Source organism: Bombina bombina, chromosome 2, assembly GCF_027579735.1.
Source record: "Bombina bombina isolate aBomBom1 chromosome 2, aBomBom1.pri, whole genome shotgun sequence".
Taxonomy (NCBI): Eukaryota; Metazoa; Chordata; class Amphibia; order Anura; family Bombinatoridae; genus Bombina; species Bombina bombina.
This window is the reverse complement of record NC_069500.1, coordinates 510324080-510351544: the sequence shown is the minus strand read 5'-3', so window position 1 is coordinate 510351544 and position 27465 is coordinate 510324080. Positions and strand designations below refer to the sequence as shown.

Below are 27465 nucleotides of genomic sequence, written 5' to 3'. Positions count from 1 at the left end.
AATTAATATAGTTTTTCTACAAAATTTGACCCTTTAACCACTCAAATTCCCTGACCATTACATACAATGCTGATTTCTATTTCTACACTAGAAGAATGTATTAATTTCTGTAGAATGTAACATATTGTGTCCATGTCGTCTGTGTTTTCTTCTTTATTTGTCTTGATATCATAAAAATATATGGCAAAAACATCTCTTGTTTTTAGATCCCTTGCTCCCACCCTTTATTTCAATGGATCCCCCTAATGGTCGCATCTGGGATGGAGGGAATGTGACCCTGTTTTGTACTGCACCCATTCATTACAAGAATACCACATTCCATTTCCTGCATGAGAAGCAAGAGATACAACGCATATCCTCTAATAGAACTCAAACAAGCATGACAATCACTGTCACCAAATGGAGTAATGTCACTTCTACCAACAAATATTCATGTCAGTATACAGCAGAGATTGGAGGCCGCAAACTGCTCTCACCTGAGTGCAATCAAGTTGAAATAATAGTAATAGGTGAGTACATGGCACATTCATTCTGCGAATTTAGATTTATTTGTGTCTGATTCATGTGTTGATTTAGATCAATTTAAAAATGGAACAAATAAGTGATAAGGAGATTATTATATACATTACATTTTGTTGGAAAGAGCTGATATGTAGCAAAGGTACAAGTCAAAATTAAACTTCCAGGATACAGATTAGGAATACAGTTTTAAACAACTGTCCAGTTTAGAAATTAAGGACATACAATGACACTACATTGCATAGTACAGTCAAATAAAACCTTTCAAAATTTAGGATAAAACCTCCAGGTGCTGTATCCCTGGTGTGAGACCTCACAGTCAGCTAGTAGAGTGATGATCATATGAAACTGGAACCAGGAAATGCATTGTTCCTCTTAAGAATTCATTCTCAAACATGGAAACACAATAGTAAGCTGTTTCATCAGGCTTGTTAAAATTTGAATAAACACTTTCTATATATACAGTTCCTAAACACAAAATTAGTGATAAATAAAAGATTTCACATGTGTGGTGCCACAATCCTAATCCATATTGGAGAATCAATTCCTAGGAGGAACAATGGAATTCCTGGTATCAGTGTGGACTAGATTATGAGTGTAGCTCTAGTTTGTACTCCCTCTCCTGCATTAACTTTACTAGACTGAGACTTTTTTTAGCGCTAGTATAATGATTGCGTTAATGTATATACCCCATAGACTTCAATGTAGCGCACAAACTGAAAAAAAACTAACACCCATACTTGCACGCTGACCTGAATGCGTTTATTCAAGTGTGCAAATATTTCATATTCCAATGTTTGTTGCATACAGAACAATGTTCTTTTTATTGTAAATACATATTTCTTTGTATATATCTATCTATACATATACCTGTATATCTATTTTTATAGATATATAGGCATATATATATATATTACATGAACAGTATTATATATATATATATATATATATATATAATATATATATATATGTATATATATTAGAAAGCAAAAAGTTGTGAATGGAAACTTGCTATTTTAGTGTTGCTAGAAGTGCTCTAGTGACAGAACACTTAATACCCACTTATTTTAAAAAATATCATATAAGTAGAATCATAACAGCTGGTGCAGACCCAATTTTAATTTTATTATATCAATTGAAAAGAAAGAAAAGAGGTTTATGATATAACCTCTAAAAAGACTGGGAATTCAGCACTCTTTTTATAGAAAATAACTAGAGCAACACGATGTGCAGTTTAAAAAGAAGGTTTGTAATTCACGCACCTCGCCGGGTGCCGATTAAGCAAATAAATCAACAGATAGAAATACACAAGCAACCTGTATCTAAATGGTTAAAAAAGTGCATACATGTACTGCACTAAAATTGGACCGGTCCAAGTGACTGAATAACGCTAGTGATGAAGGAACCAACAAAATTCGTACATATAGTATATGCAAATAATCCACACTAATGAATATATGGAATATATGAAAAACCAGCAGTATATAACACAGAGGATACTGAAAGATAGAATCCTTGAGCACAGGGATGACATAAAGAACAAGGTGAAAAACAGTAGTGTGGCCAGGCATTTTGAGTCCTCCCACAACAGTAGCCCTGATTGCATGAGAGTGCTGGGCATAGATAAAGGGATCACCAATGGTAGAGGGGGAGATAATGATAAAGTCCTGCTGCAGAAAGAATGTAGGTGGATTTTCAACCTCTCTACCATTGGTCCCAAAGGTATGAACGAAAGACTGGATATGGCGTGTTTTTTTGTAAATGTTGTAACATAAAACGTTACAGTGATATTAAGTAAAAACTAAATTACATAGTCGTATCCAAATCCTTGAGATTCTATAACCTACGTATTCGTCCTCATAGTTACTACTAATTGAAAGAGGATGAGTGTTTTGAATATATATTTAAAACTGTATATGTTAGAATATTTTCACCTCCAATATGGGCGGACTTAGTTTGGTTTAAAGGTAGAACCAACACACGTTAGATCACACAGCCCTGAGGAAGCCCCGTCTCTCATGTGACGTGGGGGTGAAACGCGCGTCGGCATTGGCTGACCGGTTCCACGTGATCTGATATGCAGTGTTGCTGAATGGAACAGAGCGGTGTGCCGTGGTGAGCTGCCAACTTTGAGTGAAGCAAACTTTGGAGTCTGGATACTTACGTGAGCAAAATAATTGGTGCATTGAGGTTCAAACAGACTGACTTGGATAAATAAAAGTTAAGCGACTCTGGAAAAGACAAGAGGAGAAGGGCGCCAGAAGGTGTAGTTGACAGAGGAACCTGGATGTCCATGCCCGGCGTTCTCCTACATCTCTGATAAGTGCCCTATGTTTTACATTTTCTTGTTGTAAGATCATGAAGTTATGAGCTCAAGTGGTTGCAGTTGACAGAGGGATTTGTATATTGATTTGAAAGTCCTCCTGCATATCCACTTGATGGTTCAGCTGCTAAATTTCTTCTTTTGCTCCTGCTTGCTGCATTGCATGTCTCACTGTGTGCCGCTTGACTTTTGCTCATAATCACTTGCCTTGGCTCATTTAGTGACTCTATCGCTTTACTCTCTACAGCTTAATTTTCATAGCTCTAACTGAACTTACAACTTGGTCAGTACATGCACATTACTGGAACAGTTTAATCAGCAACATTGGGACTTTGTATATCATCGTGACAGTGGCTACCCATTGTAGCTATCATTGTAGCAATATTTTTGATAATAATCTCATTTGTTGTAAAATTGCATTTTACTGTGTACATACATCCTATATTGCATATATGAGAATACTCGGCTAACACAGTTTACTAAAACTTCTGTCTGTGTTATATACTGCTGGTTTTTCATATATTCCATATATTCATTAGTGTGGATTATTTGCATATACTATATGTACGAATTTTGTTGGTTCCTTCATCACTAGCGTTATTCAGTCACTTGGACCGGTCCAATTTTAGTGCAGTACATGTATGCACTTTTTTAACCATTTAGATACAGGTTGTTTGTGTATTTCTATCTGTTGATTTATTTGCTTAATCGGCACCCGGCGAGGTGCGTGAATTAAAAACCTTCTTTTTAAACTGCACATCGTGTTGCTCTAGTTATTTTCTATAAAAAGAGTGCTGAATTCCCAGTCTTTTTAGAGGTTATATCATAAACCTCTTTTCTTTCTTTTCTTTCTTTTCAATTGATATATATATATATAACAGGATATATATAGAAATATATATTTAAAAATAAAAAGTACATTATTTTCTACGTAAAGGACATAGGAATGTAAAATATGCACAATGCAGTCGGGTTGGCGCACATGAAGAATTGCTATCTTCAATGAGTATTAGTGAAATATTAAATATAAACAATCAAAAATATTAATAAAAATTATTTAAAATATTATTATGTATACTGTCAAATATTGTGTGTATATATATATATTCACAGTATGTAAAAAATGTAAATAATTTTTATTTAATTTTTCAATAACACGCATTGAAGATAACAATTCTTCATGTGCGCTAACCCGACTGTATTAGTCCTATGTTTCGAACCCCAGTGCGCTTTGCACATATTTTACCTATCTATGTTCTTCACGTAGAAAATAATGTACTTTTTATTAAATATATATTTCTACATATATCTGATACTGTTCATGTAAAATACATATCTATACCTATATGTCTACATGAATAAATTATATATATATATCTATATATATAAATAAATAACAGGTAGATTACGAGTTGCGTGTTTGTTTTAACGCTGAAAAAATTGTCATTTCAGCGTTAAAACAGCACAGCAGCTATTACAAGTCTTGTCGGTATAGCTGTACCGCAAGCCTTTTAGCCTGTAACGCAACGTCAGTCCCGCACAAGTAAAAATTACGTTTTTCATGGGACTTCCATAGCGCAGCCATTTCAAGTTTTGCGGTGAGGCTAAAAAGCTTGCATTCCGGCCTATACCGACATGATCCGTTTCGCAATCTAAAAGCAGTAGTTATGAGTTTTAACTACAAAACTGTTACATAAAACTCATAACTAAATTGCTACAAAGTACAATAAACACCCATAAACTACCTATTAACCCCTAAACCGAGCCCCTCCTGCATCGCAAACACCCCTAATCTGCCGCTCCCGACATCGCCGCCACTAATATAATTAGTTAATCCCTATTCCGCCACTCCCCGACATCTTTGCCACTATAAGTGTCCTTGCAAAGAAAGGTGGCTACTGGTCACTGATTTGTTTTTGTTTTGTTTTTGAATGTCATAAATGTATATTTGTGAATGTTGAGATGTTATATTGGTTTCACTGGTAAAAATAAATAATTGAAATGGGTATATATTTGTTTTTTGTTAAGTTGCCTAATAATTATGCACAGTTATAGTCACCTGCACACACAGATATCCCCCTAAAATAGCTATAACTAAAAACAAACTAAAAACTACTTCCAAAACTATTCAGCTTTGATATTAATGAGTTTTTTGGGTTCATTGAGAACATGGTTGTTGTTCAATAATAAAATGAATCCTCAAAAATACAACTTGCCTAATAATTCTGCACTCCCTGTAATTTTAAGTTTAATTTAGCTCTATTTTAATTATGTTAAAGTTAGGGGGGTGTTAGGGTTAGGTTTATGGTTAGATTTAGGGGTTAATATAGTTTAGGTTGTTGCAATGTGGGGGGTTGGCAATTTAGGGGTTAATAGATTTATTTAGTGGTAGTGATTTGGGAGGCCAGAGGTTTAGGGGTTAATAACTTTATTTAGTTACGGCGATGTCGGGGAGCGGCGGAATAGGGGTTAATAGATTTATTATAGCGGCGATATCGGGAGCGGCAGATTAGGGTTTAATAACTTTATGTAGGTGATGGCAATGTTGGGGGCAGTAGATTAGGGGTGTTTAGATGTGGGGATTATGTCAGGGTGTTAGGTTTAAACGTAACTTTTCTTTTCCCCATAGACATCAATGGGGCTGCGTTACGGAGCTTTTTATTCCGTGATCTCAGGTGTTAGTTTTTTTTTTAGCCCGCTCTCCCCATTGATGTCTATAGGCAAAGCGTGCACAAGCACATCAAAACAGCGCTTGTATTGTGTGCGGTATGGAGCTCAACGCAACCATATCGCACGCACAAGCCGGCTGTTTCAAAACTTGTAATGGCTGTGCTATAGACTTAGAGGATTCTAATCTAGGTGTAAATATGTATATATATATATATATATATATATATATTGTATGTGTGTATTTTAAATAAAAAGTGCATTATCCAGTAAGTGAAGAACATTGGAATGTTAAATATGTACAGTACATATACAGTAAAATTACAGTACAAATAAAAATACACATGCACACACAAACACACACATATATACTGTATATATATATATATATATATATATATATATACATACATACAGTATACATATATATATAAGCAAAAGTTCAGAAGGGATATGCACTCTCACCACTGTCCTACAACTGCCAAACAAAGGAACAAAGTGAAGCACTCACTGGACTTTGGATATCTGTGTGAATTTTTTTTTATTTGGGACGTTTCGGGACCTAAAACGTCCCTTCTTTTGACAACCCAAAAGTGCAAATGAACAAACTTATAAAGACCTGTATGCCCCTCCCTCACTGCGGTCACCAATCCCTGGAGAACGTGTGCAAAGAACAGGAGGCTATACCATATAGATAACCCAGATGTTAACCCATTACAATATTATTAAACACGTCATATAAAACAAACTGACCTATGTGTTTATACAATAAAATAAAATGTTAATAAAAAACAATGTGCATCTCTATCTAAACAGTGATATGTGATAGCACTATCACCACGCTCCCCCAATCAGTAGGCCCCCGAAGGCTGACAATAAATGGAACAAAATGGATTGTTAATTAGTGTTAATTAGTGCTCAACTTGTAATCTGGTCCAATTTATTTTCTTTTAATTTATAGATGCATAATGCACAGCTGTAAGAGGTATAGTCAAATTATGGACAATTTGAACAGATATCTAAGTTTTCAAAGTTAAAAATGAACATAGATGAAGCAAACATTAAAAATTATAACAAATATAATATCCATCTATCTAAAATGCAAAGTATCTACAAAGTAATAATGAAAGCTGGGCTATATAAAGTTATTAAGAGTATCCAAAGACTGATAATGGTAATATTGCACTGTGTTATGATGATTAGTATTTGTTTACAATATCATGAGTTGACAATTTTATTTCAAATTTACAATCAGCAAGAATATTAAGGAGCAACACATGTATTTTACTGGAGTCAAATGAAAGTAGTATTCAGGTAAAATAACTGAATAATTACCATAGGCAGTAAGTGTATAATGTCTATTAAATAGCAGAAATACTCTCACCGTAAGTTATTTTCTCAACTTTAATCTTGATTCCAATTTTACCTCCATTTTATCTCCAGTGTTTTCCAGCCAAAGCAGCAAGGTGTTTCACAGCCCCATCCTTGTAGTCTGGGCCTATTCTAGATTGTTTAACCAATTAACCAATTGGGATTAAGATGGCTTACTTACTGTCAGATGTAAGGCCTCATTCTTCTGATTGGATAGTAACTGATTAATTTGGTTTACATCATACAGTTGTTGTTGTTTTTTTTCACCATCATTTAATGTTCCAAATGCATTTTCATTAGATACACTGAATGAGTGTAATATCTAAGAGGATTATAGTGGAGAGAAAGGTAAAGTTAATTGATAAAACAAACATAACGTTAATACAGGATATTACAGTAAAGTTTGGAAGCAGTGAGGAGATGTAGTTTACCTGTTTAGTCTATAATGTTTTCAGTTCCAGTTATCCTTTGATTCAGTATATTCTTATTGTTTCCCACAGCTGGGTCTGTTCTCTGGCTGATAACAGTTGCAGTGGCTGCTGGGATTACTGTACTAATCATCATCATTTTCCTCCTATACTGGATTATGTTGGCAAGAAAAGGTAAGGTCTTTACAGGCAGTTTATGACAAAACAGCAAAATGGGTTCTAACATAAGGATTATTTTATATGGTTCAATAGTATGTGTTGTACAATTGTGAACAAGCTACTCACCCAGATAAAATTATCTAAAAAATAAATCTTTAGGGCTAAGCTCCCATTTGTGTCTTCCAATTAAATAACCAGAACTGAATATTGACCCCCAAAAAGACAGACATGGAGCTGGTTGAAAGACCATGTAATTGTCTCATTTTTTTGATTTTGAACATTTCAACATTTCAAAATTAAACTAAGTCAATTAACAACTGGTGGCGGCATATGAGGCCATAGCTAAACCCTGTACAGCTAAAGGTCAGGGCCCAGTTCTAGGTATGGGCGGCTTCTAGTGAGGTTGTTGTGTCACAGATGCCATAGAGGATCTGCAGTCAACAGACCTGTGGGGTGGGGCACCACCAGGGAATGACCTAGTGACACCATCCCACCTATTAGACGGACTATCAGCTTATTGACCCTGTACTAAAAAATGTGGCTATGACCGCCCGCTACAAGACAACCAGGGCTTGTATGCCAGCTAAGGGAGAATGTTTTTAATATTGTTGGAGGAGAAAAGCTCCTTACACTATCATTAGTGCTACAAGGTTGTTAAGAGGATTCTGGAAGGTAAACTCTACATTGTGAGCTGTGAATCTCACTAAGAGGTGTCTCTTACTTTCTGAATATGACACATACTTAATAAAAATAAATCTTATTGAAAGTATTAAGCAAAATTATTAACTAACATAAACTAATCTAGTATTAAAGTTGGAATAATAATACAAATTCAAATGTATATACAAAAAGCATATGCCAAAATGCAAATTTAAATTATGCCATAAAAGTACACAGGATAAAAATATATTTAATGTACAATACCAAAGAGTTTCACAGAAGTGGGCTTAACAGGGATGTTCTTTGGGTGTGTCTAAAGTTCTTCCACAAGTTCTCATGATATTCTTTAAGCATTTAATCCACTGCAGGTCTTTCTGCTTTATTTAAAAATTATGGCCTAGATTTGGAGTTTGGCGGTAAAAGGGCTGTTAACGCTCCGCGGGCTTTTTTCTGGCCGCACCATAAAATTAACTCTGGTATCGAGAGTTCAAACAAATGCTGCGTTAGGCTCCAAAAAAGGAGCGTAGAGCATTTTTACCGCAAATGCAACTCTCGATACCAGAGTTGCTTATGGACGCGGCCAGCCTCAAAAACGTGCTCGTGCACGATTCTCCCATAGGAAACAATGGGACTGTTTGAGCTGAAAAAAAACCTAACACCTGCAAAAAAGCAGCGTTCAGCTCCTAACGCAGCCCCATTGTTTCCTATGGGGAAACACTTCCTACGTCTGCACCTAACACTCTAACATGTACCCCGAGTCTAAACACCCCTACCCTTACACTTATTAACCTCTAATCTGCCGCCCCCGCTATCGCTGACCCCTGCATATTTTTTTTAACACCTAATCTGCCGCTCCGTAAACCGCCGCAACCTACGTTATCCCTATGTACCCCTAATCTGCTGCCCTAACATCGCCGACCCCTATATTATATTTATTAACCCCTAATCTGCCCCCCTCAATGTCGCCTCCACCTGCCTACACTTATTAACCCCTAATCTGCTGAGCGGACCTGAGCGCTACTATAATAAAGTTATTAACCCCTAATCCGCCTCACTAACCCTATCATAAATAGTATTAACCCCTAATCTGCCCTCCCTAACATCGCCGACACCTACCTTCAATTATTAACCCCTAATCTGCCGAGCGGAGCTCACCGCTATTCTAATAAATGTATTAACCCCTAAAGCTAAGTCTAACCCTAACACTAACACCCCCCTAACTTAAATATAATTTACATCTAACGAAATAAATTAACTCTTATTAAATAAATGATTCCTATTTAAAGCTAAATACTTACATGTAAAATAAATCCTAATATAGCTACAATATAAATTATAATTATATTATAGCTATTTTAGGATTAATATTTATTTTACAGGCAACTTTGTAATTATTTTAACCAGGTACAATAGCTATTAAATAGTTAAGAACTATTTAATAGTTACCTAGTTAAAATAATAACAAATTTACCTGTAAAATAAATCCTAACCTAAGATATAATTAAACCTAACACTACCCTATCAATAAAATAATTAAATAAACTACCTACAATTACCTACAATTAACCTAACACTACACTATCAATAAATTAATTAAACACAATTCCTACAAATAAATACAATTAAATAAACTAGCTAAAGTACAAAAAATAAAAAAGAACTAAGTTACAAAAAATAAAAAAATATTTACAAACATAAGAAAAATATTACAACAATTTTAAACTAATTACACCTACTCTAAGCCCCCTAATAAAATAACAAAGCCCCCCAAAATAAAAAATTCCCTACCCTATTCTAAATTAAAAAAGTTACAAGCTCTTTTACCTTACCAGCCCTGAACAGGGCCGTTTGCGGGGCATGCCCCAAGAATTTCAGCTCTTTTGCCTGTAAAAGAAAAAATACAATACCCCCCCCCCCAACATTACAACCCACCACCCACATACCCCTAATCTAACCCAAACCCCCCTTAAATAAACCTAACACTAAGCCCCTGAAGATCTTCCTACCTTGTCTTCACCATCCAGGTATCACCGATCCGTCCTGGCTCCAACATCTTCATCCAACCCAAGCGGGGGTTGGCGATCCATCATCCGGTGCTGAAGAGGTCCAGAAGAGGCTCCAAAGTCTTCCTTCTATCCGGCAAGAAGAGGACATCCGGACCGGCAAACATCTTCTCCAAGCTGCATCTTCGATCTTCTTCCATCCGGTGCGGAGCGGGTCCATCTTGAAGCAGGCGACGCGGATCCATCCTCTTCTTCCGTTGTCTCCCGACTAATGACGGTTCCTTTAAGGGACGTCATCCAAGATGGCGTCCCTCGAATTCCGATTGGCTGATAGGATTCTATCAGCCAATCGGAATTAAGGTAGGAATTTTCCGATTGGCTGATCCAATCAGCCAATCAGATTGAGCTCGCATTCTATTGGCTGTTCCGATCAGCCAATAGAATGCGAGCTCAATCTGATTGGCTGATTGGATCAGCCAATCGGATTGAACTTGATTCTGATTGGCTGATTCCATCAGCCAATCAGAAAATTTCTACCTTAATTCCGATTGGCCAATCGGAATTCGAGGGACGCCATCTTGGATGACGTCCCTTAAAGGAACCGTCATTAGTCGGGAGACAACGGAAGAAGAGGATGGATCCGCGTCGCCTGCTTCAAGATGGACCCGCTCCGCACCGGATGGAAGAAGATCGAAGATGCCGCTTGGAGAAGATGTTTGCCGGTCCGGATGTCCTCTTCTTGCCGGATAGGAGGAAGACTTTGGAGCCTCTTCTGGACCTCTTCAGCACCGGATGATGGATCGCCAACCCCCTGCTTGGGTTGGATGAAGATCTTGGAGCCAGGAGGGATCGGTGATACCTGGATGGTGAAGACAAGGTAGGAAGATCTTCAGGGGCTTAGTGTTAGGTTTATTTAAGGGGGGTTTGGGTTAGATTAGGGGTATGTGGGTGGTGGGTTGTAATGTTGGGGGGGGTATTGTATTTATTCTTTTACAGGCAAAAGAGCTGAAATTCTTGGGGCATGCCCCGCAAAGGGCCCTGTTCAGGGCTGGTAAGGTAAAAGAGCTTGTAACTTTTTTAATTTAGAATAGGGTAGGGCATTTTTTATTTTGGGGGGCTTTGTTATTTTATTAGGGGGCTTAGAGTAGGTGTAATTAGTTTAAAATTGTTGTAATATTTTTTCTTATGTTTGTAAATATTTTTTTATTTTTTGTAACTTAGTTCTTTTTTATTTTTTGTACTTTAGCTAGTTTATTTAATTGTATTTATTTGTAGGAATTGTGTTTAATTAATTTATTGATAGTGTAGTGTTAGGTTAATTGTAGGTAATTGTAGGTAGTTTATTTAATTAATTTATTGATAGGGTAGTGTTAGGTTTAATTATATCTTAGGTTAGGATTTATTTTACAGGTAAATTTGTTATTATTTTAACTAGGTAACTATTAAATAGTTCTTAACTATTTAATAGCTATTGTACCTGGTTAAAATAAATACCAAGTTGCCTGTAAAATAAATATTAATCCTAAAATAGCTATAATATAATTATAATTTATATTGTAGCTATATTAGGATTTATTTTACAGGTAAGTATTTAGCTTTAAATAGGAATCATTTATTTAATAAGAGTTAATTTATTTTGTTAGATGTAAATTATATTTAAGTTAGGGGGGTGTTAGTGTTAGGGTTAGACTTAGCTTTAGGGGTTAATCAATTTATTAGAATAGCGGTGAGCTCCGGTCATCAGATTAGGGGTTAATAATTGAAGTTAGGTGTCGGCGATGTTAGGGAGGGCAGATTAGGGGGTTAATACTATTTATTATAGGGTTAGTGAGGCGGCTTAGGGGTTAATAACTTTATTATAGTAGCGCTCAGGTCCGCTCGGCAGATTAGGGGTTAATAAGTGTAGGCAGGTGTCGGCAACGTTGAGGGGGGCAGATTAGGGGTTAATAAATATAATATAGGGGTCGGCGGTGTTAGGGGTAGCAGATTAGGGGTACATAGGGATAACGTAGGTGGCGGCGCTTTGCGGTCGGAAGATTAGGGGTTAATTATTTTAAGTAGCTGGCGGCGACGTTGTGGGGGGCAGGTTAGGGGTTAATAAATGTAATACAGGGGTCGGCGGTGTTAGGGGCAGCAGATTAGGGGTACATAAGTATAACGTAGGTGGCGGTCGGCAGATTAGGGGTTAAAAATTTTAATCGAGTGGCGGCGATGTGGGGGGAGCTCGGTTTAGGGGTACATAGGTAGTTTATGGGTGTTAGTGTACTTTAGGGTACAGTAGTTAAGAGCTTTATGAACCGACGTTAGCCAGAAAGCTCTTAACTCCTGCTATTTTCAGGCGGCTGGAGTTTTGTCGTTAGAGCTCTAACGCTCACTTCAGAAACGACTCTAAATACCGGCGTTAGAAAGATCCCATTGAAAACATAGGATACGCAAATGGCGTAGGGGGATCTGCGGTATGGAAAAGTCGCGGCTGAAAAGTGAGCGTTAGACCCTTTAATCACTGACTCCAAATACCAGCGGGCGGCCAAAACCAGCGTTAGGAGCCTCTAACGCTGGTTTTGACGGCTACCGCCGAACTCCAAATCTAGGCCTATGTATGCTGGTTATTATGTTTCAAAACTGGAAAGTATGGAAGGAGTATCTGCACTCACAAATAATTATTTAATTTGAAATCACAATAATAAAAAAAGAAATTGTATAATAATATAATTATAAAAGTAAAATATGAGGAAAATATGAGATGTCTTAAAAACAAGGGGGGGGCACTCCCTTTGTAAATTAAAAATAAAATTAAGAACAAAACCAAACCAAACCGAAGAACTCAGATGATTCCTATATGATGCATCAAACAGAGGACTGCACTTTATTGATTCAAAATCAGTCCTCTTGGTGGTATATGCAAATATTAGCAGTAAAGAATAATAATTGTTCATAGTGATTGTTAAAGTATTGTCAATTATCAGTTTGTTACTCTTGGTCTATGGTCGATTTGTTAGCACTTTGGTCTGTGCTGCTCTCTGTAATGAAGGAGTTTCTCTGAGGACCACCTTGTACATTGAAAACTGTGATAATGAAAAATAAACCTAGAGTGAAACCCACTCTAAGTGCAGAGATTTATTTAACAGATGAGCTACGCAAATAAAAGTGTACTCACTACAGATAAGTCATTAAAAAGCATGTCAGGTATCATACCTGGATCAGTCCACACACCGGATGTTTCCCTTCAACCTTATTTTGCGCTCACCACTTTCTCGTATGGGCCATGCAGCCATGAAGGCATGATACCCTCACCGGCGCCTACCCTGCTGCACGGCTCATAGGAGAAATTTTAAATCTGTTCATCATTTATAAAGCAAAAAATATATATTTTCAGCTAACATATATAACAAAACAAAATCTCAGTGACTAATAAAAATGCAGCACTTTAACTGATAGAGTTTAAAATGGATAGGTAACAAAAATATTGAGACCACACTAATTATGACCTTACCTATGGGTTTCTTAAGCCCTTGAGTGCTAATGACGGCTCAGAGCCATCATTAGCACTCAACTACCTTTTTTGCAATCTGGGGGCCCCCACCCGCTCCTACACCGGCGATCGGGCCTTCATAGTGACAGGCATCGCCGGGGCTTCCCGTTACGTGTGGTAATGTCACGCGCAATGATGTTATGATTATGACGTCACAGCAAAACTTTATTTCAAATTGTCAATACAAAGTATAGGGAAAGGAGGCATGCTGCTTATAAACCTGTATCTCAGGGATCTAAGCAGCTACAGACCCCCAAGACCCACAATTGGAAAGGTAATCGCCTAACTTTTCCAATGGTATAAGTCTTGGGGATCTGGGGGAAAAATACAAAAGTAAAAAAAAAGTTTTTGGAAAATAGTAAAAAACAGAAAAAGATTAAATTCAGCTTAGCACTCAAAGGGTTAAATATATGCATATCTTTTTTTTAATCTGAATTTTATCATCTAGGGGAGGGCTTGAATGTTTAAAAAGAAAAATTCCTTTATTTTTTTTACCTCTATAACATAAATGTATATGTATACCTGCATTGGTCAGTAATAAACATAATACTACATTTTTCTTGATTTTCTTTTTCTGATTTTTTTATTTTTTGTTTATAGATATAACACTAAGTGGTCCTGAAGTCCAGCAATCTTCTGAAGTAAGTCAATGCAAAAGGCAAAACAGAAGTTAGACAACTATTTTACTTTTTTTTTTTTATAAATTTGTGCAAGAATCCTTTTATCAATGTTATACAAACACTGCTGCCATCTTGTGATCAAGAAGCGTCTTCCAAAAAAAACCATACAGTGCTTTGGAAAAATGTACACTACTCACAAAGAATATCATGAGGACAAAGTAAATTGGATATTAGAAGTTAATTGGAAAAAAAAAATTAAGTTGAAATATTTTTTATTAAATATTTTCAAGAAAAAATATACATAAAAAAGGAAGAAAGTAACAGTATTTAGTCAAGATACATCAAGGGCCTTGGTGTAGTCAGTAATAACAGGATAAGCATCTGAAGATATTTTGTATCAGGGTCTTAGGTATACACAAAGCAAATATTTTGATATTAATTGGTTTTAATTAAAGCCAAAGGGCATGTCACCCACAATGAGGCCTCACCTCTACCAATATTAGACATAGCATTAACTCATTTAAATTTTCCCAAGTAAGAGTAGTGACAAGGTGTATGTGATAATAATATAATACAGTGAGAACATATACAATGTAGGAACAGAATCAGCTAATATAGGAAGGTTCAGCCTGATTTTAGGTATAATTGAATATTACCAATAGTATGCATATCGCCTACAAGGGATCTTGTACATTTGAATGTATATATTCCAGTGAGAGAAATTGGTCTATTTTATCTAGAATATCAGCAAAGGCACTACTCATTTTACAGTAAAATGTGATCTTGCGTTCAACAATTTGGAATAAAGAAATTATTGTTTTCCATTAGCGAGCTATAACTAGTTTCAAATTGTACATATAAAAGCAGCAAGTTTGTTGGCTCTGGTACCAGAATCGGTTTATAGAGAAGAGCCTGTATAGGGCATAGTTTAATATTCTTGTTAAATAAGTTACTTAGCAATTTAGATGTCTGAAACCACACATTGGTTGCATGTCGGCAATGCCACCACATATGTGCGTAGGAGCCCTTGTCTCCACATCCTCTAAGAAATTTTGTTTTGTATTGATCTACAGAATGTAATCTGGAGGGATGAAAGTACTACCTAAATGCAACCTTTAAATAATTTTCTTTAAGATGAGCACAAACTGAGAAAGACGAGCCCTGACTCAGAATATCATACCATCTTTTGTTGGTCAATTAAAATTGAAAATTACTCCCATTTACACATAAAGTAGAGTTTGGCTGTTTTGGTGGGCAAATTAAATAGTGGATATAGTTTAGAGATAGTGCCTCATATGTGATTGGTAGATAGACAAAGGTGTTCTAGGTAAGTATCTGCATTAGGTGTATCTCTACCCAAAACTGTGAATGCCCTTGCTCGAAGCTGAAGGTATTGAAACCAATTAGATTGATCATGTAAATTAAGTTCTTTGTATTGGATGTAACATAAAAATGTATGACCTTGTAATGTGTCTACAATTCAGTAAAGGCCTCTGCTAGCCCACTTGTTCTGATCATAGTTATAAGACAAGGTTATTTTTGGAGTTTTGATTAAAGGATAATCCCATAATGAGATAGTATGGGAAATGGATGTAAAAATCCGCCAAGTCTGGGGTCTATGAGGTCTGTCAGACCAAAGCAATTTGTATATCGGAAAAAAATCTTCATTATGCCTTTGTCTTTTCCATATAAAAGAGACTATGGGGCTGATTTAATAAAGGTCTGTCCGACATGGTCCGCTCAGAGGATCATGTCCGACAGACATCGCTGAATGCCAACAGCATTCGCTGTCGGCATTTATCATTGCACAAGCAGTTCTGGTGAACTGCTTGTGCAATGCCGCCCCCTGAAGATTTGCAGCTAATTGACTGCTAGTAGTGGGTATAAATCAACCCGATCGTATCTGATCGGGTTGATTGCTGTCCGTGGCTCAGAGCAGGTGGACGAGTTAAGAAGCAGCGGTCTTAAGACCACTGCTTCTTAACTCCTGTTTCCAGAGAGCCTGAAGGCTCGCGCAGAAACAGATGCATTGGGGCTGGTGACAGTTTGTTAAATTGCCCCCTTTGTCTTTTTGAAGTTTGTGTAATACATTGATTGGGACATTGATAGGAAGGGATCTAAATAGGTATAATAGCTTTGGAGGTATAGCCATCTTAATTGCTATCAGTTGGCCATATGTTCAATTTATCCCATCTTACCAACATATTTTTTTATTTGTGAGAGTATGGGGAGATAATTGATCCTATACAGGTGTTCTATTTTATTAGCGAGTAAGATTCCCAGGTATCTCATGCCATGTTCTGCCCAACCAAAATTAAAATTGAGCTCAAGCAATTTCTTGGTATGCTGTGGCAGATTAATGCTTAAGGCTTCACATTTATCTTGATTAATCTTATTTCCTGAGATTTTGGCAAATTAGTTTATAGTAGATTATATTAGGGGAGGGATATCATGGGTTTAGTGTTAAATAAAATGACATCGTCAGCAAAAAGGCTTATTTTATATTCTGTATTATTTACATGAATCCCTGAGATATCTTTGTTTTGTCGGATGTGGGCTGCTAATGGCTCTATGCAAAGTGGGAAGAGTAATGGAGAAAGCGGGCACCCCTGCCTTTTCCCATTAGATATGAGCATGGCTTTAGATTTATAACCTGCGATTTTAACATAACCTGACGAATGTGAGTAAATTGAAGACACCACGGTACAGAATTTCCCTGAGATCCCAATGATCTCCAGAACAGAATTTAGGTAGTCCCACTTTACAGGATCAAATGCCTTCTCTGCGTCCAACAAGAGAAACAGAGAAGGCACCTTGTTAACTGAGGTATAGTCTATGAGATTGATCAATTTTCTAATATTATCTGGGGCTTCCCTATTTTGAATAAAGCCTACTTGATCTAGGTGTATGAGTTTAGGCATTAAATCATTTAGTCTGGTTGCTAAGATTTTGGTGAACAACTTAATATCCTAAATTAATAATGAGATGTGTCTATAGTTATTGCAGAGTTGTTTGTTTTTGCCTGAGAAATTTTTTTTTTTTAATTTTATACTCTACCTGACATATTCCTTCCAAAAAAGTATATTTTGGATCGACACTATGATATTTGTTGAATAAGGTCTAATAACCAGTGCTGCCTTCCCTTTAAAGGATGTAAAACACTTGCATATAACTATGTGTTTAACACCTGCAAAGGGATTAAAGGTACATTTACATACTAAATAAATTTTGGACCAAATTACAAGTGGAACCCTAAATATTGTTTTCTTGAAAGTGATACTTGCACTCCACTGAGTATTACCAGCGCACAGTAATGTGCACTGGTATTACAAGTTGACAGCAATGCGAACACAAGCTCATGTTCACATTTCTGGGAAGCATTGCGCTCACTAGAGCGCACTTCCATAAGCGCCAATGTGAGTCTTGTTCTCATATTGTCATACACAGCACCAAAGCAGAGCAAAGGGGGTAAGTTGTGCAGCAATGGCAGAAAATTGTAAATATATATGTATATGCTTATATGCATATATATTTATGTGTTAGTATGTGTATATATAATATTAACACATAAATATATATGTATATAAGAATATACAATACATATATATTTACTTGTAACACAAAGTTCCCATAGACCACAATGTAAAGGCACTTTTCAGTGCCGTTTTTTTTCCTAACACCCCACACTCACCAACTTTAGCCTCCAAAAACTGCCTGGTGCAGTTATTTTATTAAAGAATAAAAATGCTACAATTTTTATATTTTTAATAAAATACACACCACTATATTTTGGGGGCATTTGGGGAACATTTATGAAATTAACTAGACATCTGATCTATGGTTCATTTTATAAGCGCTAATTGCTACTGCAACCTTGCAGTAGCAGTAACCAGACTCTTGTAATGGCTCATTATTTATCGCACGCCCACAAACGGGGAAATTTGCCCATTTGTGGGTGTGATAAATTAGTGCTCCATTTGTAATCTATCCCTTTTTAAGCTAAATATTGAGGCTATTCCCCGCCTCCATGTAGTCATGGGTGCCGACATATTGAAATCTATCTTTCACTACATTCCTGTAGTGAAATAACTTGTTTTCCCATGTGCAGTGACTCTCCTTCATATAACTGCAGTGTAACCTAGGTTCCATAATGACATCATCCATGATTAGAGGGAGGTGCATGAAATGTATTTATTGTTAAGTGTCCCTTTAAGCACATAATTACAGTCAACTTCAAAGCATAAATTCACTCCTGGAAGCTAGCTGAAAACATCTGGTGAGGCAATGATAAGAGACAAATGTGTGTAGCCACCAATCAGGAGCTAGCTCTCAGCAGGTCTTGCTCAAGATATTGGGTTGCTGGGTCCGAGAATAAAATGACACCCCCCAGAAGTAACAGTAATGATTAGCATATCAACCTATTAGACTGGACGCTAACCTTACTAGGCCTGCCAGCATACCTGCATACAACCAATGCTTGTGCATTAAGTGGGAAGGAAGTTAGGTAAGAGATGCGGCTCTGTGTCTTTGTGCATAATGTGGTTATGCCTGCTGGGAGCCTGTGACTTACCCCACGGAGACAGAGGACAGGAGTGGCCTAGTTTGACAGTGACTGACTTAGTCATTGAAGTGCTGCATCTTGTCAAGCACTGCCTGGATCCATTGGACCCTTCTTGGTCCCATGGTTGAGCCCGCCCTATATATTTTTTTAATATATATATATATATATATATATATATATATACGCACTCACTGGCCACTTTATTAGGTACACCTTGCTAGTACTGGGTTGGCCCCCGTTTTACCTTCAGAACTGCCTTAATTCTTCATGACATAGGTTCATAAAGGTGTTGGAAACATTTCTCAGACCTTTTGGTCCATATTGACATGAAAGCATCAATCAGTTGCTGCGTTTTTTTTGGCTACACATCCATGATGCAAATCTCCCGTTCCACCACATTACAAAGGTGCTCAATTGGATTAAGATCTGGTGACTGTGGAGGCCATTGGAGTACAGTGAACTCATTGTCATGTTCAAGAAACCAGTTTGAGATGATTTGAGCTTTGTGACATGGTGCATTATCCTGCTGGAAGTAGCCATCAGAAGATGGGTAAACTGTAGTTATAAAGGGATGGACATGGTCAGCAACAATACTCAAGTAGGCTGTGGCATTTAAACAATTCTCAATTGGTACTAAGGGGCCCAAAGTGTGCCAAGAAAATATCACCCACACCATTACACCACCACGGTGGAAGGAACATATCCCAATGGGACAATGCTCATGTATACGCAAAAATTGCTCTAGAATTTATGATTTTTAAAATTAAGTAGCTATTTTAGCTGATAAAGTTAATTTGAGAGGATATAAGGAAGAGAATATACAAAAGGCCATTACTAAAGCTAAAAATACAGAGAGAGACACATTGATAATTTATAAAATAAAAATTAAAGAAACCACAGATAAAATAAAAATTAAATGTATTACAGATTACCATGCAGATCATGGCACAATTAAAAAAAGAAATATTAAAAAGTATTGGTATCTTCTGAAAGAAGACTATTATAGGATTAATACAAATTTTGTTTTCAAAAAGCAAAAAAACCTTAAATCCATTTTAGCACCCAGTGAGTTAAAAATTAAAATGAAATTAAAATGAAATAAAGCAAACGCAAAGGGATTTAGAAGGGAATAAAATAGGTGGGGGGTTGCTACACTTGCAAGGCCTGTCAGCACATCACAAACATTAAGAGTATGAGTATCACTTAAGGTCTTAACCCCCTATTCCATCTTACGACTTGTCTTATACCTTATAGCTATAGAAATAAACACACCAGACACGTAGTTGGGAGAAAGAACAAAGACCAGTCACGGTCACGTTTATTTAACATAAACGGTTAACTTGTGCCTGCGATGATATTTAATACCATAGCAGGCACTTGAATAAATTAACTTCCAAACTTGGCAACAAGTTCGTTAAACAATCAGTTGGCGGCATCTCACCCTAACCTAACCCCTATCAGCAGCTGGTCAAGGCCCCTTTCGGTGTTTGCAGCGTGACACCCGGCTGTTCACGCCCATTGGCACAAAAAGAGAGTTGTGGAAATAAGAGATTTTCAGCCTGTACTCGCAAGGGAGGGGATCCCCCAGGCCGGCACCTAGGCGGGCATAACCCCTCCCCTTTCTTGACCGTCACTCTTCTCCTTCTGTGCCCGCTCCCCAGGGCCTTGACCACCCGCCAGCTAGGGCATCTCCACCCAACCCAGTAAGGCACCCCCCATCAAGCGAATCGTACAACCCTCTTGATGTGGGTGGGTGGCTATCTTAACAACCCAGGCTCACAAAAGGCTAGCTCAATTAAACCTGCCCCGGCCGGGTTCACTCACCCTAATGCTGCCGCATCGTAGCCGCCATTCTCCTTCCTTCCAGGGGCCGGGTGGGCGGGGAAAACTTTCTCCTCGAAGTCTGGAACAGAAAGAGGCCGTACACAGTGCTGCAGGACCCTATAAAGGTAAGCACAAAACACCGCCTCCTCGCCTGCAACATTGTAACAAAAATTACCCTAGCACTTCTCCAGACTTCAAGTTGGTAATCCCTTAATGTTGTTACAGACCCACTAGAGGGCCATCCACTCTCATAAGGTCTTAACCCCCTATTCCATCTTACGACTTGTCTTATACCTTATAGCTATAGAAATAAACACACCAGACACGTAGTTGGGAGAAAGAACAAAGACCAGTCACGGTCACGTTTATTTAACATAAACGGTTAACTTGTGCCTGCGATGATATTTAACAACATAACAGGCACTTGAATAAATTAACTTCCAAACTTGGCAACAAGTTCGTTAAACAATCAGTTGGTGGCATCTCACCCTAACCTAACCCCTATCAGCAGCTGGTCAAGGCCCCTTTCGGTGTTTGCAGCGTGACACCCGGCTGTTCACGCCCATTGGCACAAAAAGAGAGCTGTGGAAATAAGAGATTTTCAGCCTGTACTCGCAAGGGAGGGGACCCCCCAGGCCGGCACCTAGGCGGGCATAACCCCTCCCCTTTCTTGACCATCACTCTTCTCCTTCTGTGCCCGCTCCCCAGGGCCTTGACCACCTGCCACAAGAGCCAGGCATACTCTTGCCGCCAAAACACTAAGCCAACAGGCAACTATATACATACCCTATAACCAATCAACAACTTTTTTTTTTTTTTTATATGACTAAAAGTAGAGCACTCCTGATGTCTTTTAAGAAGATATCCAAACCCACATCTGTCAGGTGGACACCATCAGGGCGAAACAAGTCCTTCCTGTCGGCCGTTATGAGCTTGTGTCTGACCACAAAGCCCCCTAATGCCGTGACCGTCCTTCCCATCTCCCGGTTAACCTTCTTTCGTACATTGTACGCGGCCTTCTGGGTCACAATATACCTCCAATGCAGTCGTGCGACCACATTGGACCATCCCAATTTAACATTTTTAAGCCAAGTGTGCACCCACTTCAAGTCTGCCATCATGCGTTTGATCAAATCCAACGCGGGGAGAGACCCCAAGTCATTTCCCCCTAGGTGCAGCACTATCACATGAGGCTGCCCCCACCTCTTGTGCGCCTCCTGCAATAAGGCCGGCAGATCTGCCCACGTAAGGCCTCTGCGCCCTAACCATCGTAAGTTCGCCCTGGACGTTGCGAATCCAAGTTGCTGCCCTTCCACTGACCGCAGCGCCCTGATGGACGCCCAATGGATGTAGGAATGCCCGACAATCCATACACGAACCGGAGGGGAATTTCCTCCTCTTACACCTGGCAAAACAGATCAAACCACATTACCCGTCATGTCCCCTGCAACAACTCACCCCTACATCCCCCCCGAACCTAGTAATGCCCTGGCACCCAACCCGAGCGGATGTGTGCCCCGGCCCCCCCCTTACTAAGTGGGTCTAATATATCTTTTATATTGAGCAGACTTCCATCTACCCAACCTTTTAATTTCTGGTGCCGACGTACCAGCCGCCGCCGCGCTGGTAGCCGCCCCAATCCTGAAGGAGTGCGGGGCTATCCTTTTCGGATCCAGCCCCGCCAACTCCGCCGTTTTAGCGAGTACTCTGCGAAACTGAAACAGTGACAATGAACTGCCGTCTTCGTGTACTAAAAACTGTCTACTATTTGAAGGTCTTACTCTCCGGAATTCCTCAACGCACCGCACCGGGCAGCACTCTGCCAGTGCATGTCTCGCAAGTGGGAGCCACGCACCCTTTCCCTCCTGATCTGTTTTGGATCGAGGCACAAATAGGAGCAAGCCCTCGCTCGAGCAGCGCACGTGCTCCTCAAGGATGCCCCCTGTTCCCTTAACTTTGGAGGAGGACACTAGCTCCCCAACCCGTAGGGCACCCGCAAATGCCAGAGCAAATGCCGCGTTAAACAGGAGTCTCTCGTAATCTGACGTACAAACCGATCGTAATTGTATCGCCAGTTCCTTTAACCGCTCCGAAGTTATGGGCTCCCTCCGATCCTTCGGACGGGGAGAGATCCTGCCCCAACCTTTCAACACCTGCCTAACCAAGAATGATCTGGAGTGGTCAACATAGCCCAACGCCTTATTAAAGAATGCTATCGCTGCCAATCTGCCCGCTGCCCCCAGCTTACTGACCCCTACAGCCCTCATCTGCGCCAACCATTCCAGTACCTGAACCCTGGATGCGTCTTCCACCCGTACTCCCATCTGTTGACAGAAGACCACCCATTTGCTCCAGTGGCTCTCATATGTTGCCCAAGTCTTAGGTGCCAATGATGCTCTGATTAATGGGAGGATCCCCTCCCAGGCTGGAACAACTGCCAAAGAAAAGATGGGCATGTTAAACCCTCCTTTGAGGCCCTGGGCGCTACCTTCCTAAACTGCCCCCAGTTGAATCGAGAGAGTGCATCCGCAATAACGTTATGCACCCCCGGGACGTGTTTGGCCGTGAACGTGATGTTGCGCTCCAAGCAGCGCAACACCAGATGCCTCAAGTAGCACACTACTCCTGGGGAGGAAGCGGACAATTTATTAATGGCGTACACCACACTCAAATTGTCCGACCAGAACACCACTGATCTATTGGCCAGCCTCCCCCCCCATATCTCAACCGCGGCTACAATGGGGAAAAGCTCCAACAAGGTCAGATTCCTGACCCAGCCAGCGTCCACCCACTCCCGGGGCCAAGGCCCCGCACTCCATTCACCATCCAGGTATGCCCCATACCCGAACGCGCCGGCTGCATCTGTGAACAGGTGCAAAACCTGATTGGAAACTGTCGGGTGTCTCCACAGACAAACCCCGTTGAAGTGTGACAGGAATGTGTCCCACACTTCCAGATCCTCCCTCACCTCGGGTGAAATTCTGACCCATTTTCCACCTCCAGCAGGCCCTTTTAGCTGCCCTTCTAGGCGCCGATTAAAGACCCTGCCCATTGGAATTGCCCTTCCGGCGAAATTCAAAAGTCCTAGCAGGGATTGTACTTCCCTCCTGGTGACTCTCTCTCGCCCCTGTACCAGCCGCACGGTCTGCCGCATCCGCTCCACTTTGTCGTCCGGATGGTTACCTTTGATTTGTTTTTTTAACATTGTATTTTTTAATTGTCTGTAAGGCATATCTAAGGGAGACGTCCCTATTTCACAAATAAGCAATTTTAACCATATTCTGGCTGCTACTAAATACATTTTATGTTTTAAACACAATATTAATCCTTTGAAGTTATTGATGATATCTTTAGCTGTATAGCGCCCTCACTCTACATATTTACATTGCCATTTCAATTAAACAATCAGAAGGAATTGTTTTCTGTGAGGTGTATGATATCTTGAGCCTTGGCACCCTATTATACTATTTATATACATTACAATACCACCACCAGCCTGAACCGTTGATACAGGGCAGGGTGGATCCATGCTTTCAAGTTTACACCAAATTCTGACCCTACCATCTGAAGGTCACAGCTGAAATCAAGACTCATCAGACCAGGCAATGTTTTTCCAATCTTCTATTGTCCAATTATGGTGAGCCTGTGCAAATTGTAGCTTCAGTTTCCTGTTCTTAGCTGACAGGAGTGGCACCCGGTGTGGTCTTCTGATGCTGTAGCCCATCTGCTTCAAGGTTCGACGTGTTGTGCATTCAGAGATGGTATTCTGCATACCTTAGTTGTAATGAGTGGTTATTTGAGTTACTGTTGCCTTTCTATCACCTCAAACCAGTCTGCCCATTCTCCTCTGACCTTTGAAATAAACAAGGCATTTTAGTCCACACAACTGCCGCTCACTGGATATTTTCTCTTTTCTGGACCATTCACTGTAAACCGTAGAGATGGTTGTGCATGAAAATTCCGATTATCCTAATTTTTTGAAGGTATAATCTAGATTGTATTAAAGACACAGAGACGAGTATTTTATGCATTACTCTTTCTTTACTACTCAATGCAGCTTTTTAAAGAACAATAACATTGATAAGATAAATATAACATAATACATAATATAAGCAGCTAACAGAAGCTTATTATAATGAGAGAAAAAACAACCAATCAGCACAGAGAATAGCCTATAAACTGAGAACCTAGCTAACACTCTTCCTCTTTTTAATTGATGCTCAAAAGAAATAAAATATTAAGCATCATGATAAGTCCAAAAAGTCTGAAACAACAAAGTAAAGTGAACGCCAACTTCCTGTAGAATTGATGTATGGAGCTCCATGGAAAGTTGAATTTGATAGAAGGTAGATTAGATGTCCAGAATTCGATGGATGGATGATGAAGCCTCTGAGTTGTAGGAGAAAATCCAGAAGATGAAAACGGGTTGAAATTACATGGATACTGTTAAGAAACAAGAAATATTAATAACATATAATAATAAATATCAGGGTGGGAAAAAATACAATTATCAATTTGTGGAGGGAAAATACTCGTCTCTGTGTCTTTAATAAAATCTAGATTATACCTTCAAAAAATTAGGATAATCGGAATTTTATTACAAGACCAGAGACTCCTATTTTATGCAAGTTTAAAGCAAATTAGGAGAATAAATTAAGCGAGGCGTGTTGAATGAGTCAGAAGACCAATCAGCAGCATTTAAAATTTGTTGGAGAGGAGCCGCTTTCAAAAAGGCTTTTGAAGCAGCAGAACCTCTAACTGAATGAGCTGAAAAAGAAATGTTGATACCAGCCTCTTTCATGACCCATTTAACCCACCTAGCAATAGAGGTAGAAGTGATAGGAGCATGAGAAGGAACAAAAGAAATAAGCAGTTGATTATAGTTAAGTTTCCTAAAAATCAAGGTTCTAGATTCATATGACTTTAAGCATTCGACCACACACAGAGAAGGTTCGGAAGGAAGATAAGGGTAGAAGATGGAAGTAGATAAGGTTTTAGTTCTGCGAGAAAGAAAAAAACTCCTTCAGGAGAGAAACATTTAGAGTTCCAGTCCAAGGCTTTCACATCAGATACTCTTCTGAAAGAAATAAGACAGAGTAGGGTAGCAAGTTTAGCGGAAAGTTGTTTTAAAGACAACAAGTTATTATCTGGCCAAGATTTAAAAAGAGAGAAAATTAAATCTACATCCCAGAAGAATTCATGTTTGGTAACAGGAGGGCGCTTTAATCTAATGGCTTTAAGAACTCTACAGACTAAGGGGTGTTTGAAAACAGGCAAATTATTAATTAAATTATCTCTGGCTGAAATAGCTGACCTATGAACATTAATAGTTCTGTATGCTTACGCCTGAGTCAAAAAGATGGGACAGGTAGTTAATAATCTCAGTTAAATCCAAGTCCCTTCGCAAGCACCAGCTAGACCATTTTGACCATGTGGCAAAATAGCATCTGCGGGTACCTGGGGCCCAGGAATCTTGAATGAGGGATCTAGCTCCCTCCGAAAGGCCTCGGAGAGACCGGGGTCCCCTGATATTGTCCATGCTATCAGAAGAAGAGAGCCTTGGAGAATTAGACTGTGATATTCGCCCTCCGGGTTGACTAACAGGTGAGGAAGTGGAGGAAAAAGAATTGGAAGATTGATGGACATCTCCAGAAGGGAGGGATACCAAGATTGGGTTGGCCAAAGGGGAGTCACTATAGTTAGGCATAGTAGATCCCTGCAGACTGTTGAAATTGTCCTCGGGATCATTGAGAATGGAGGGAAAGCATAAGCTTTCTGGGGAGGCCATGGGTGTAGAAAAGCATCTATGGCCGCTGCTTCTGGATCTGGGCGCCAGCTGAAATATGGGCAAATTTGAAAATTGGTACTGGACGCAAAAAGGTCCAAACAAAATGGACCTCTGAGAGATTGAAGGAATAAAAACATTTTCCTGTCTAATCTCCAATCGCTGGAATCTGTCAAATGACGAGATTCCCAATCTGCAGCTGCGTTTGACTGTCCTGGAATATATTCCGCTTTGATAGAAATATTCCTGTCTAAACAAAGATGAATAAATTCCTTGGTTATGTTGGACAAATTTTTAGATTTGGTGCCTCCCAAACGATTGAGATATCGCACTGCTGAAATATTGTCCATGCGAAGGAGAATAGAAACTGGAGAAGAAAATTTGGCAAAACTTTTGACTGCAAACGAGCCAGCCAATAATTCCAAACAATAGATATGGAAACGTTTCTCCTCCAATGTCCATTTGCCACCTGTGATGGAAGGACCACAACGTGCACCCCAGCCTGAAAGACTGGTGTCGGATTCTATAACGAAATCTGGAGTTCTGCCAAAAATGGCTCTCCCATTCCAGGCTTCTAGGTGAGAAAGCCACCAAGATAGTTCTTCTTTGGCTTCCAGAGACAAAGGTATCAAATGAGAGTAGGAAAACCCTTTTCTTAAATGAAGAATCTTTAATCTCTGAAGTTCTCTGTAATGTAAGGGGGCAGGAAAGATAGCCTGAATAGAGGATGATAGTAACCCTACTATTCTGGCTATAGTTCTGATAGGGACTGAATCTTTGGATAAGGTTTTGGCAATTTCCTTCTTGATATTCTTCACTTTGTCCGAAGGAAGACTCAGAGTGGAGAGTATCAAATTGATTTTGAAACCTAAGAAAATCAGCGATTTTGTAGGGAAAAGAACTGACTTCTGTTTGTTCACAATAAAACCTAAGGATTCCAGTAAGGAAATTGTGGTAGTTAGATGATTCTGAAGGGAATAAAAATCTTGGTCCATAATTAAAATATCGTCTAA

At 39.0% G+C, this 27465-nt stretch overlaps 1 protein-coding gene across 1 annotated transcript in view; it reads left to right on the top strand.

The window, feature by feature from the left end:
• The window catches only part of TARM1 (T cell-interacting, activating receptor on myeloid cells 1), a 109451-nt gene that overhangs the window by 74449 nt on the left and 7537 nt on the right, over window positions 1–27465 (top strand). Inside the window, exons 5-7 of the mRNA XM_053702275.1 lie at window positions 207–509; window positions 7381–7482; window positions 14263–14303. Of these exons, the coding sequence (XP_053558250.1) occupies window positions 207–509; window positions 7381–7482; window positions 14263–14303 (446 nt within the window). The remainder of the gene's footprint in view (window positions 1–206; window positions 510–7380; window positions 7483–14262; window positions 14304–27465) is intronic.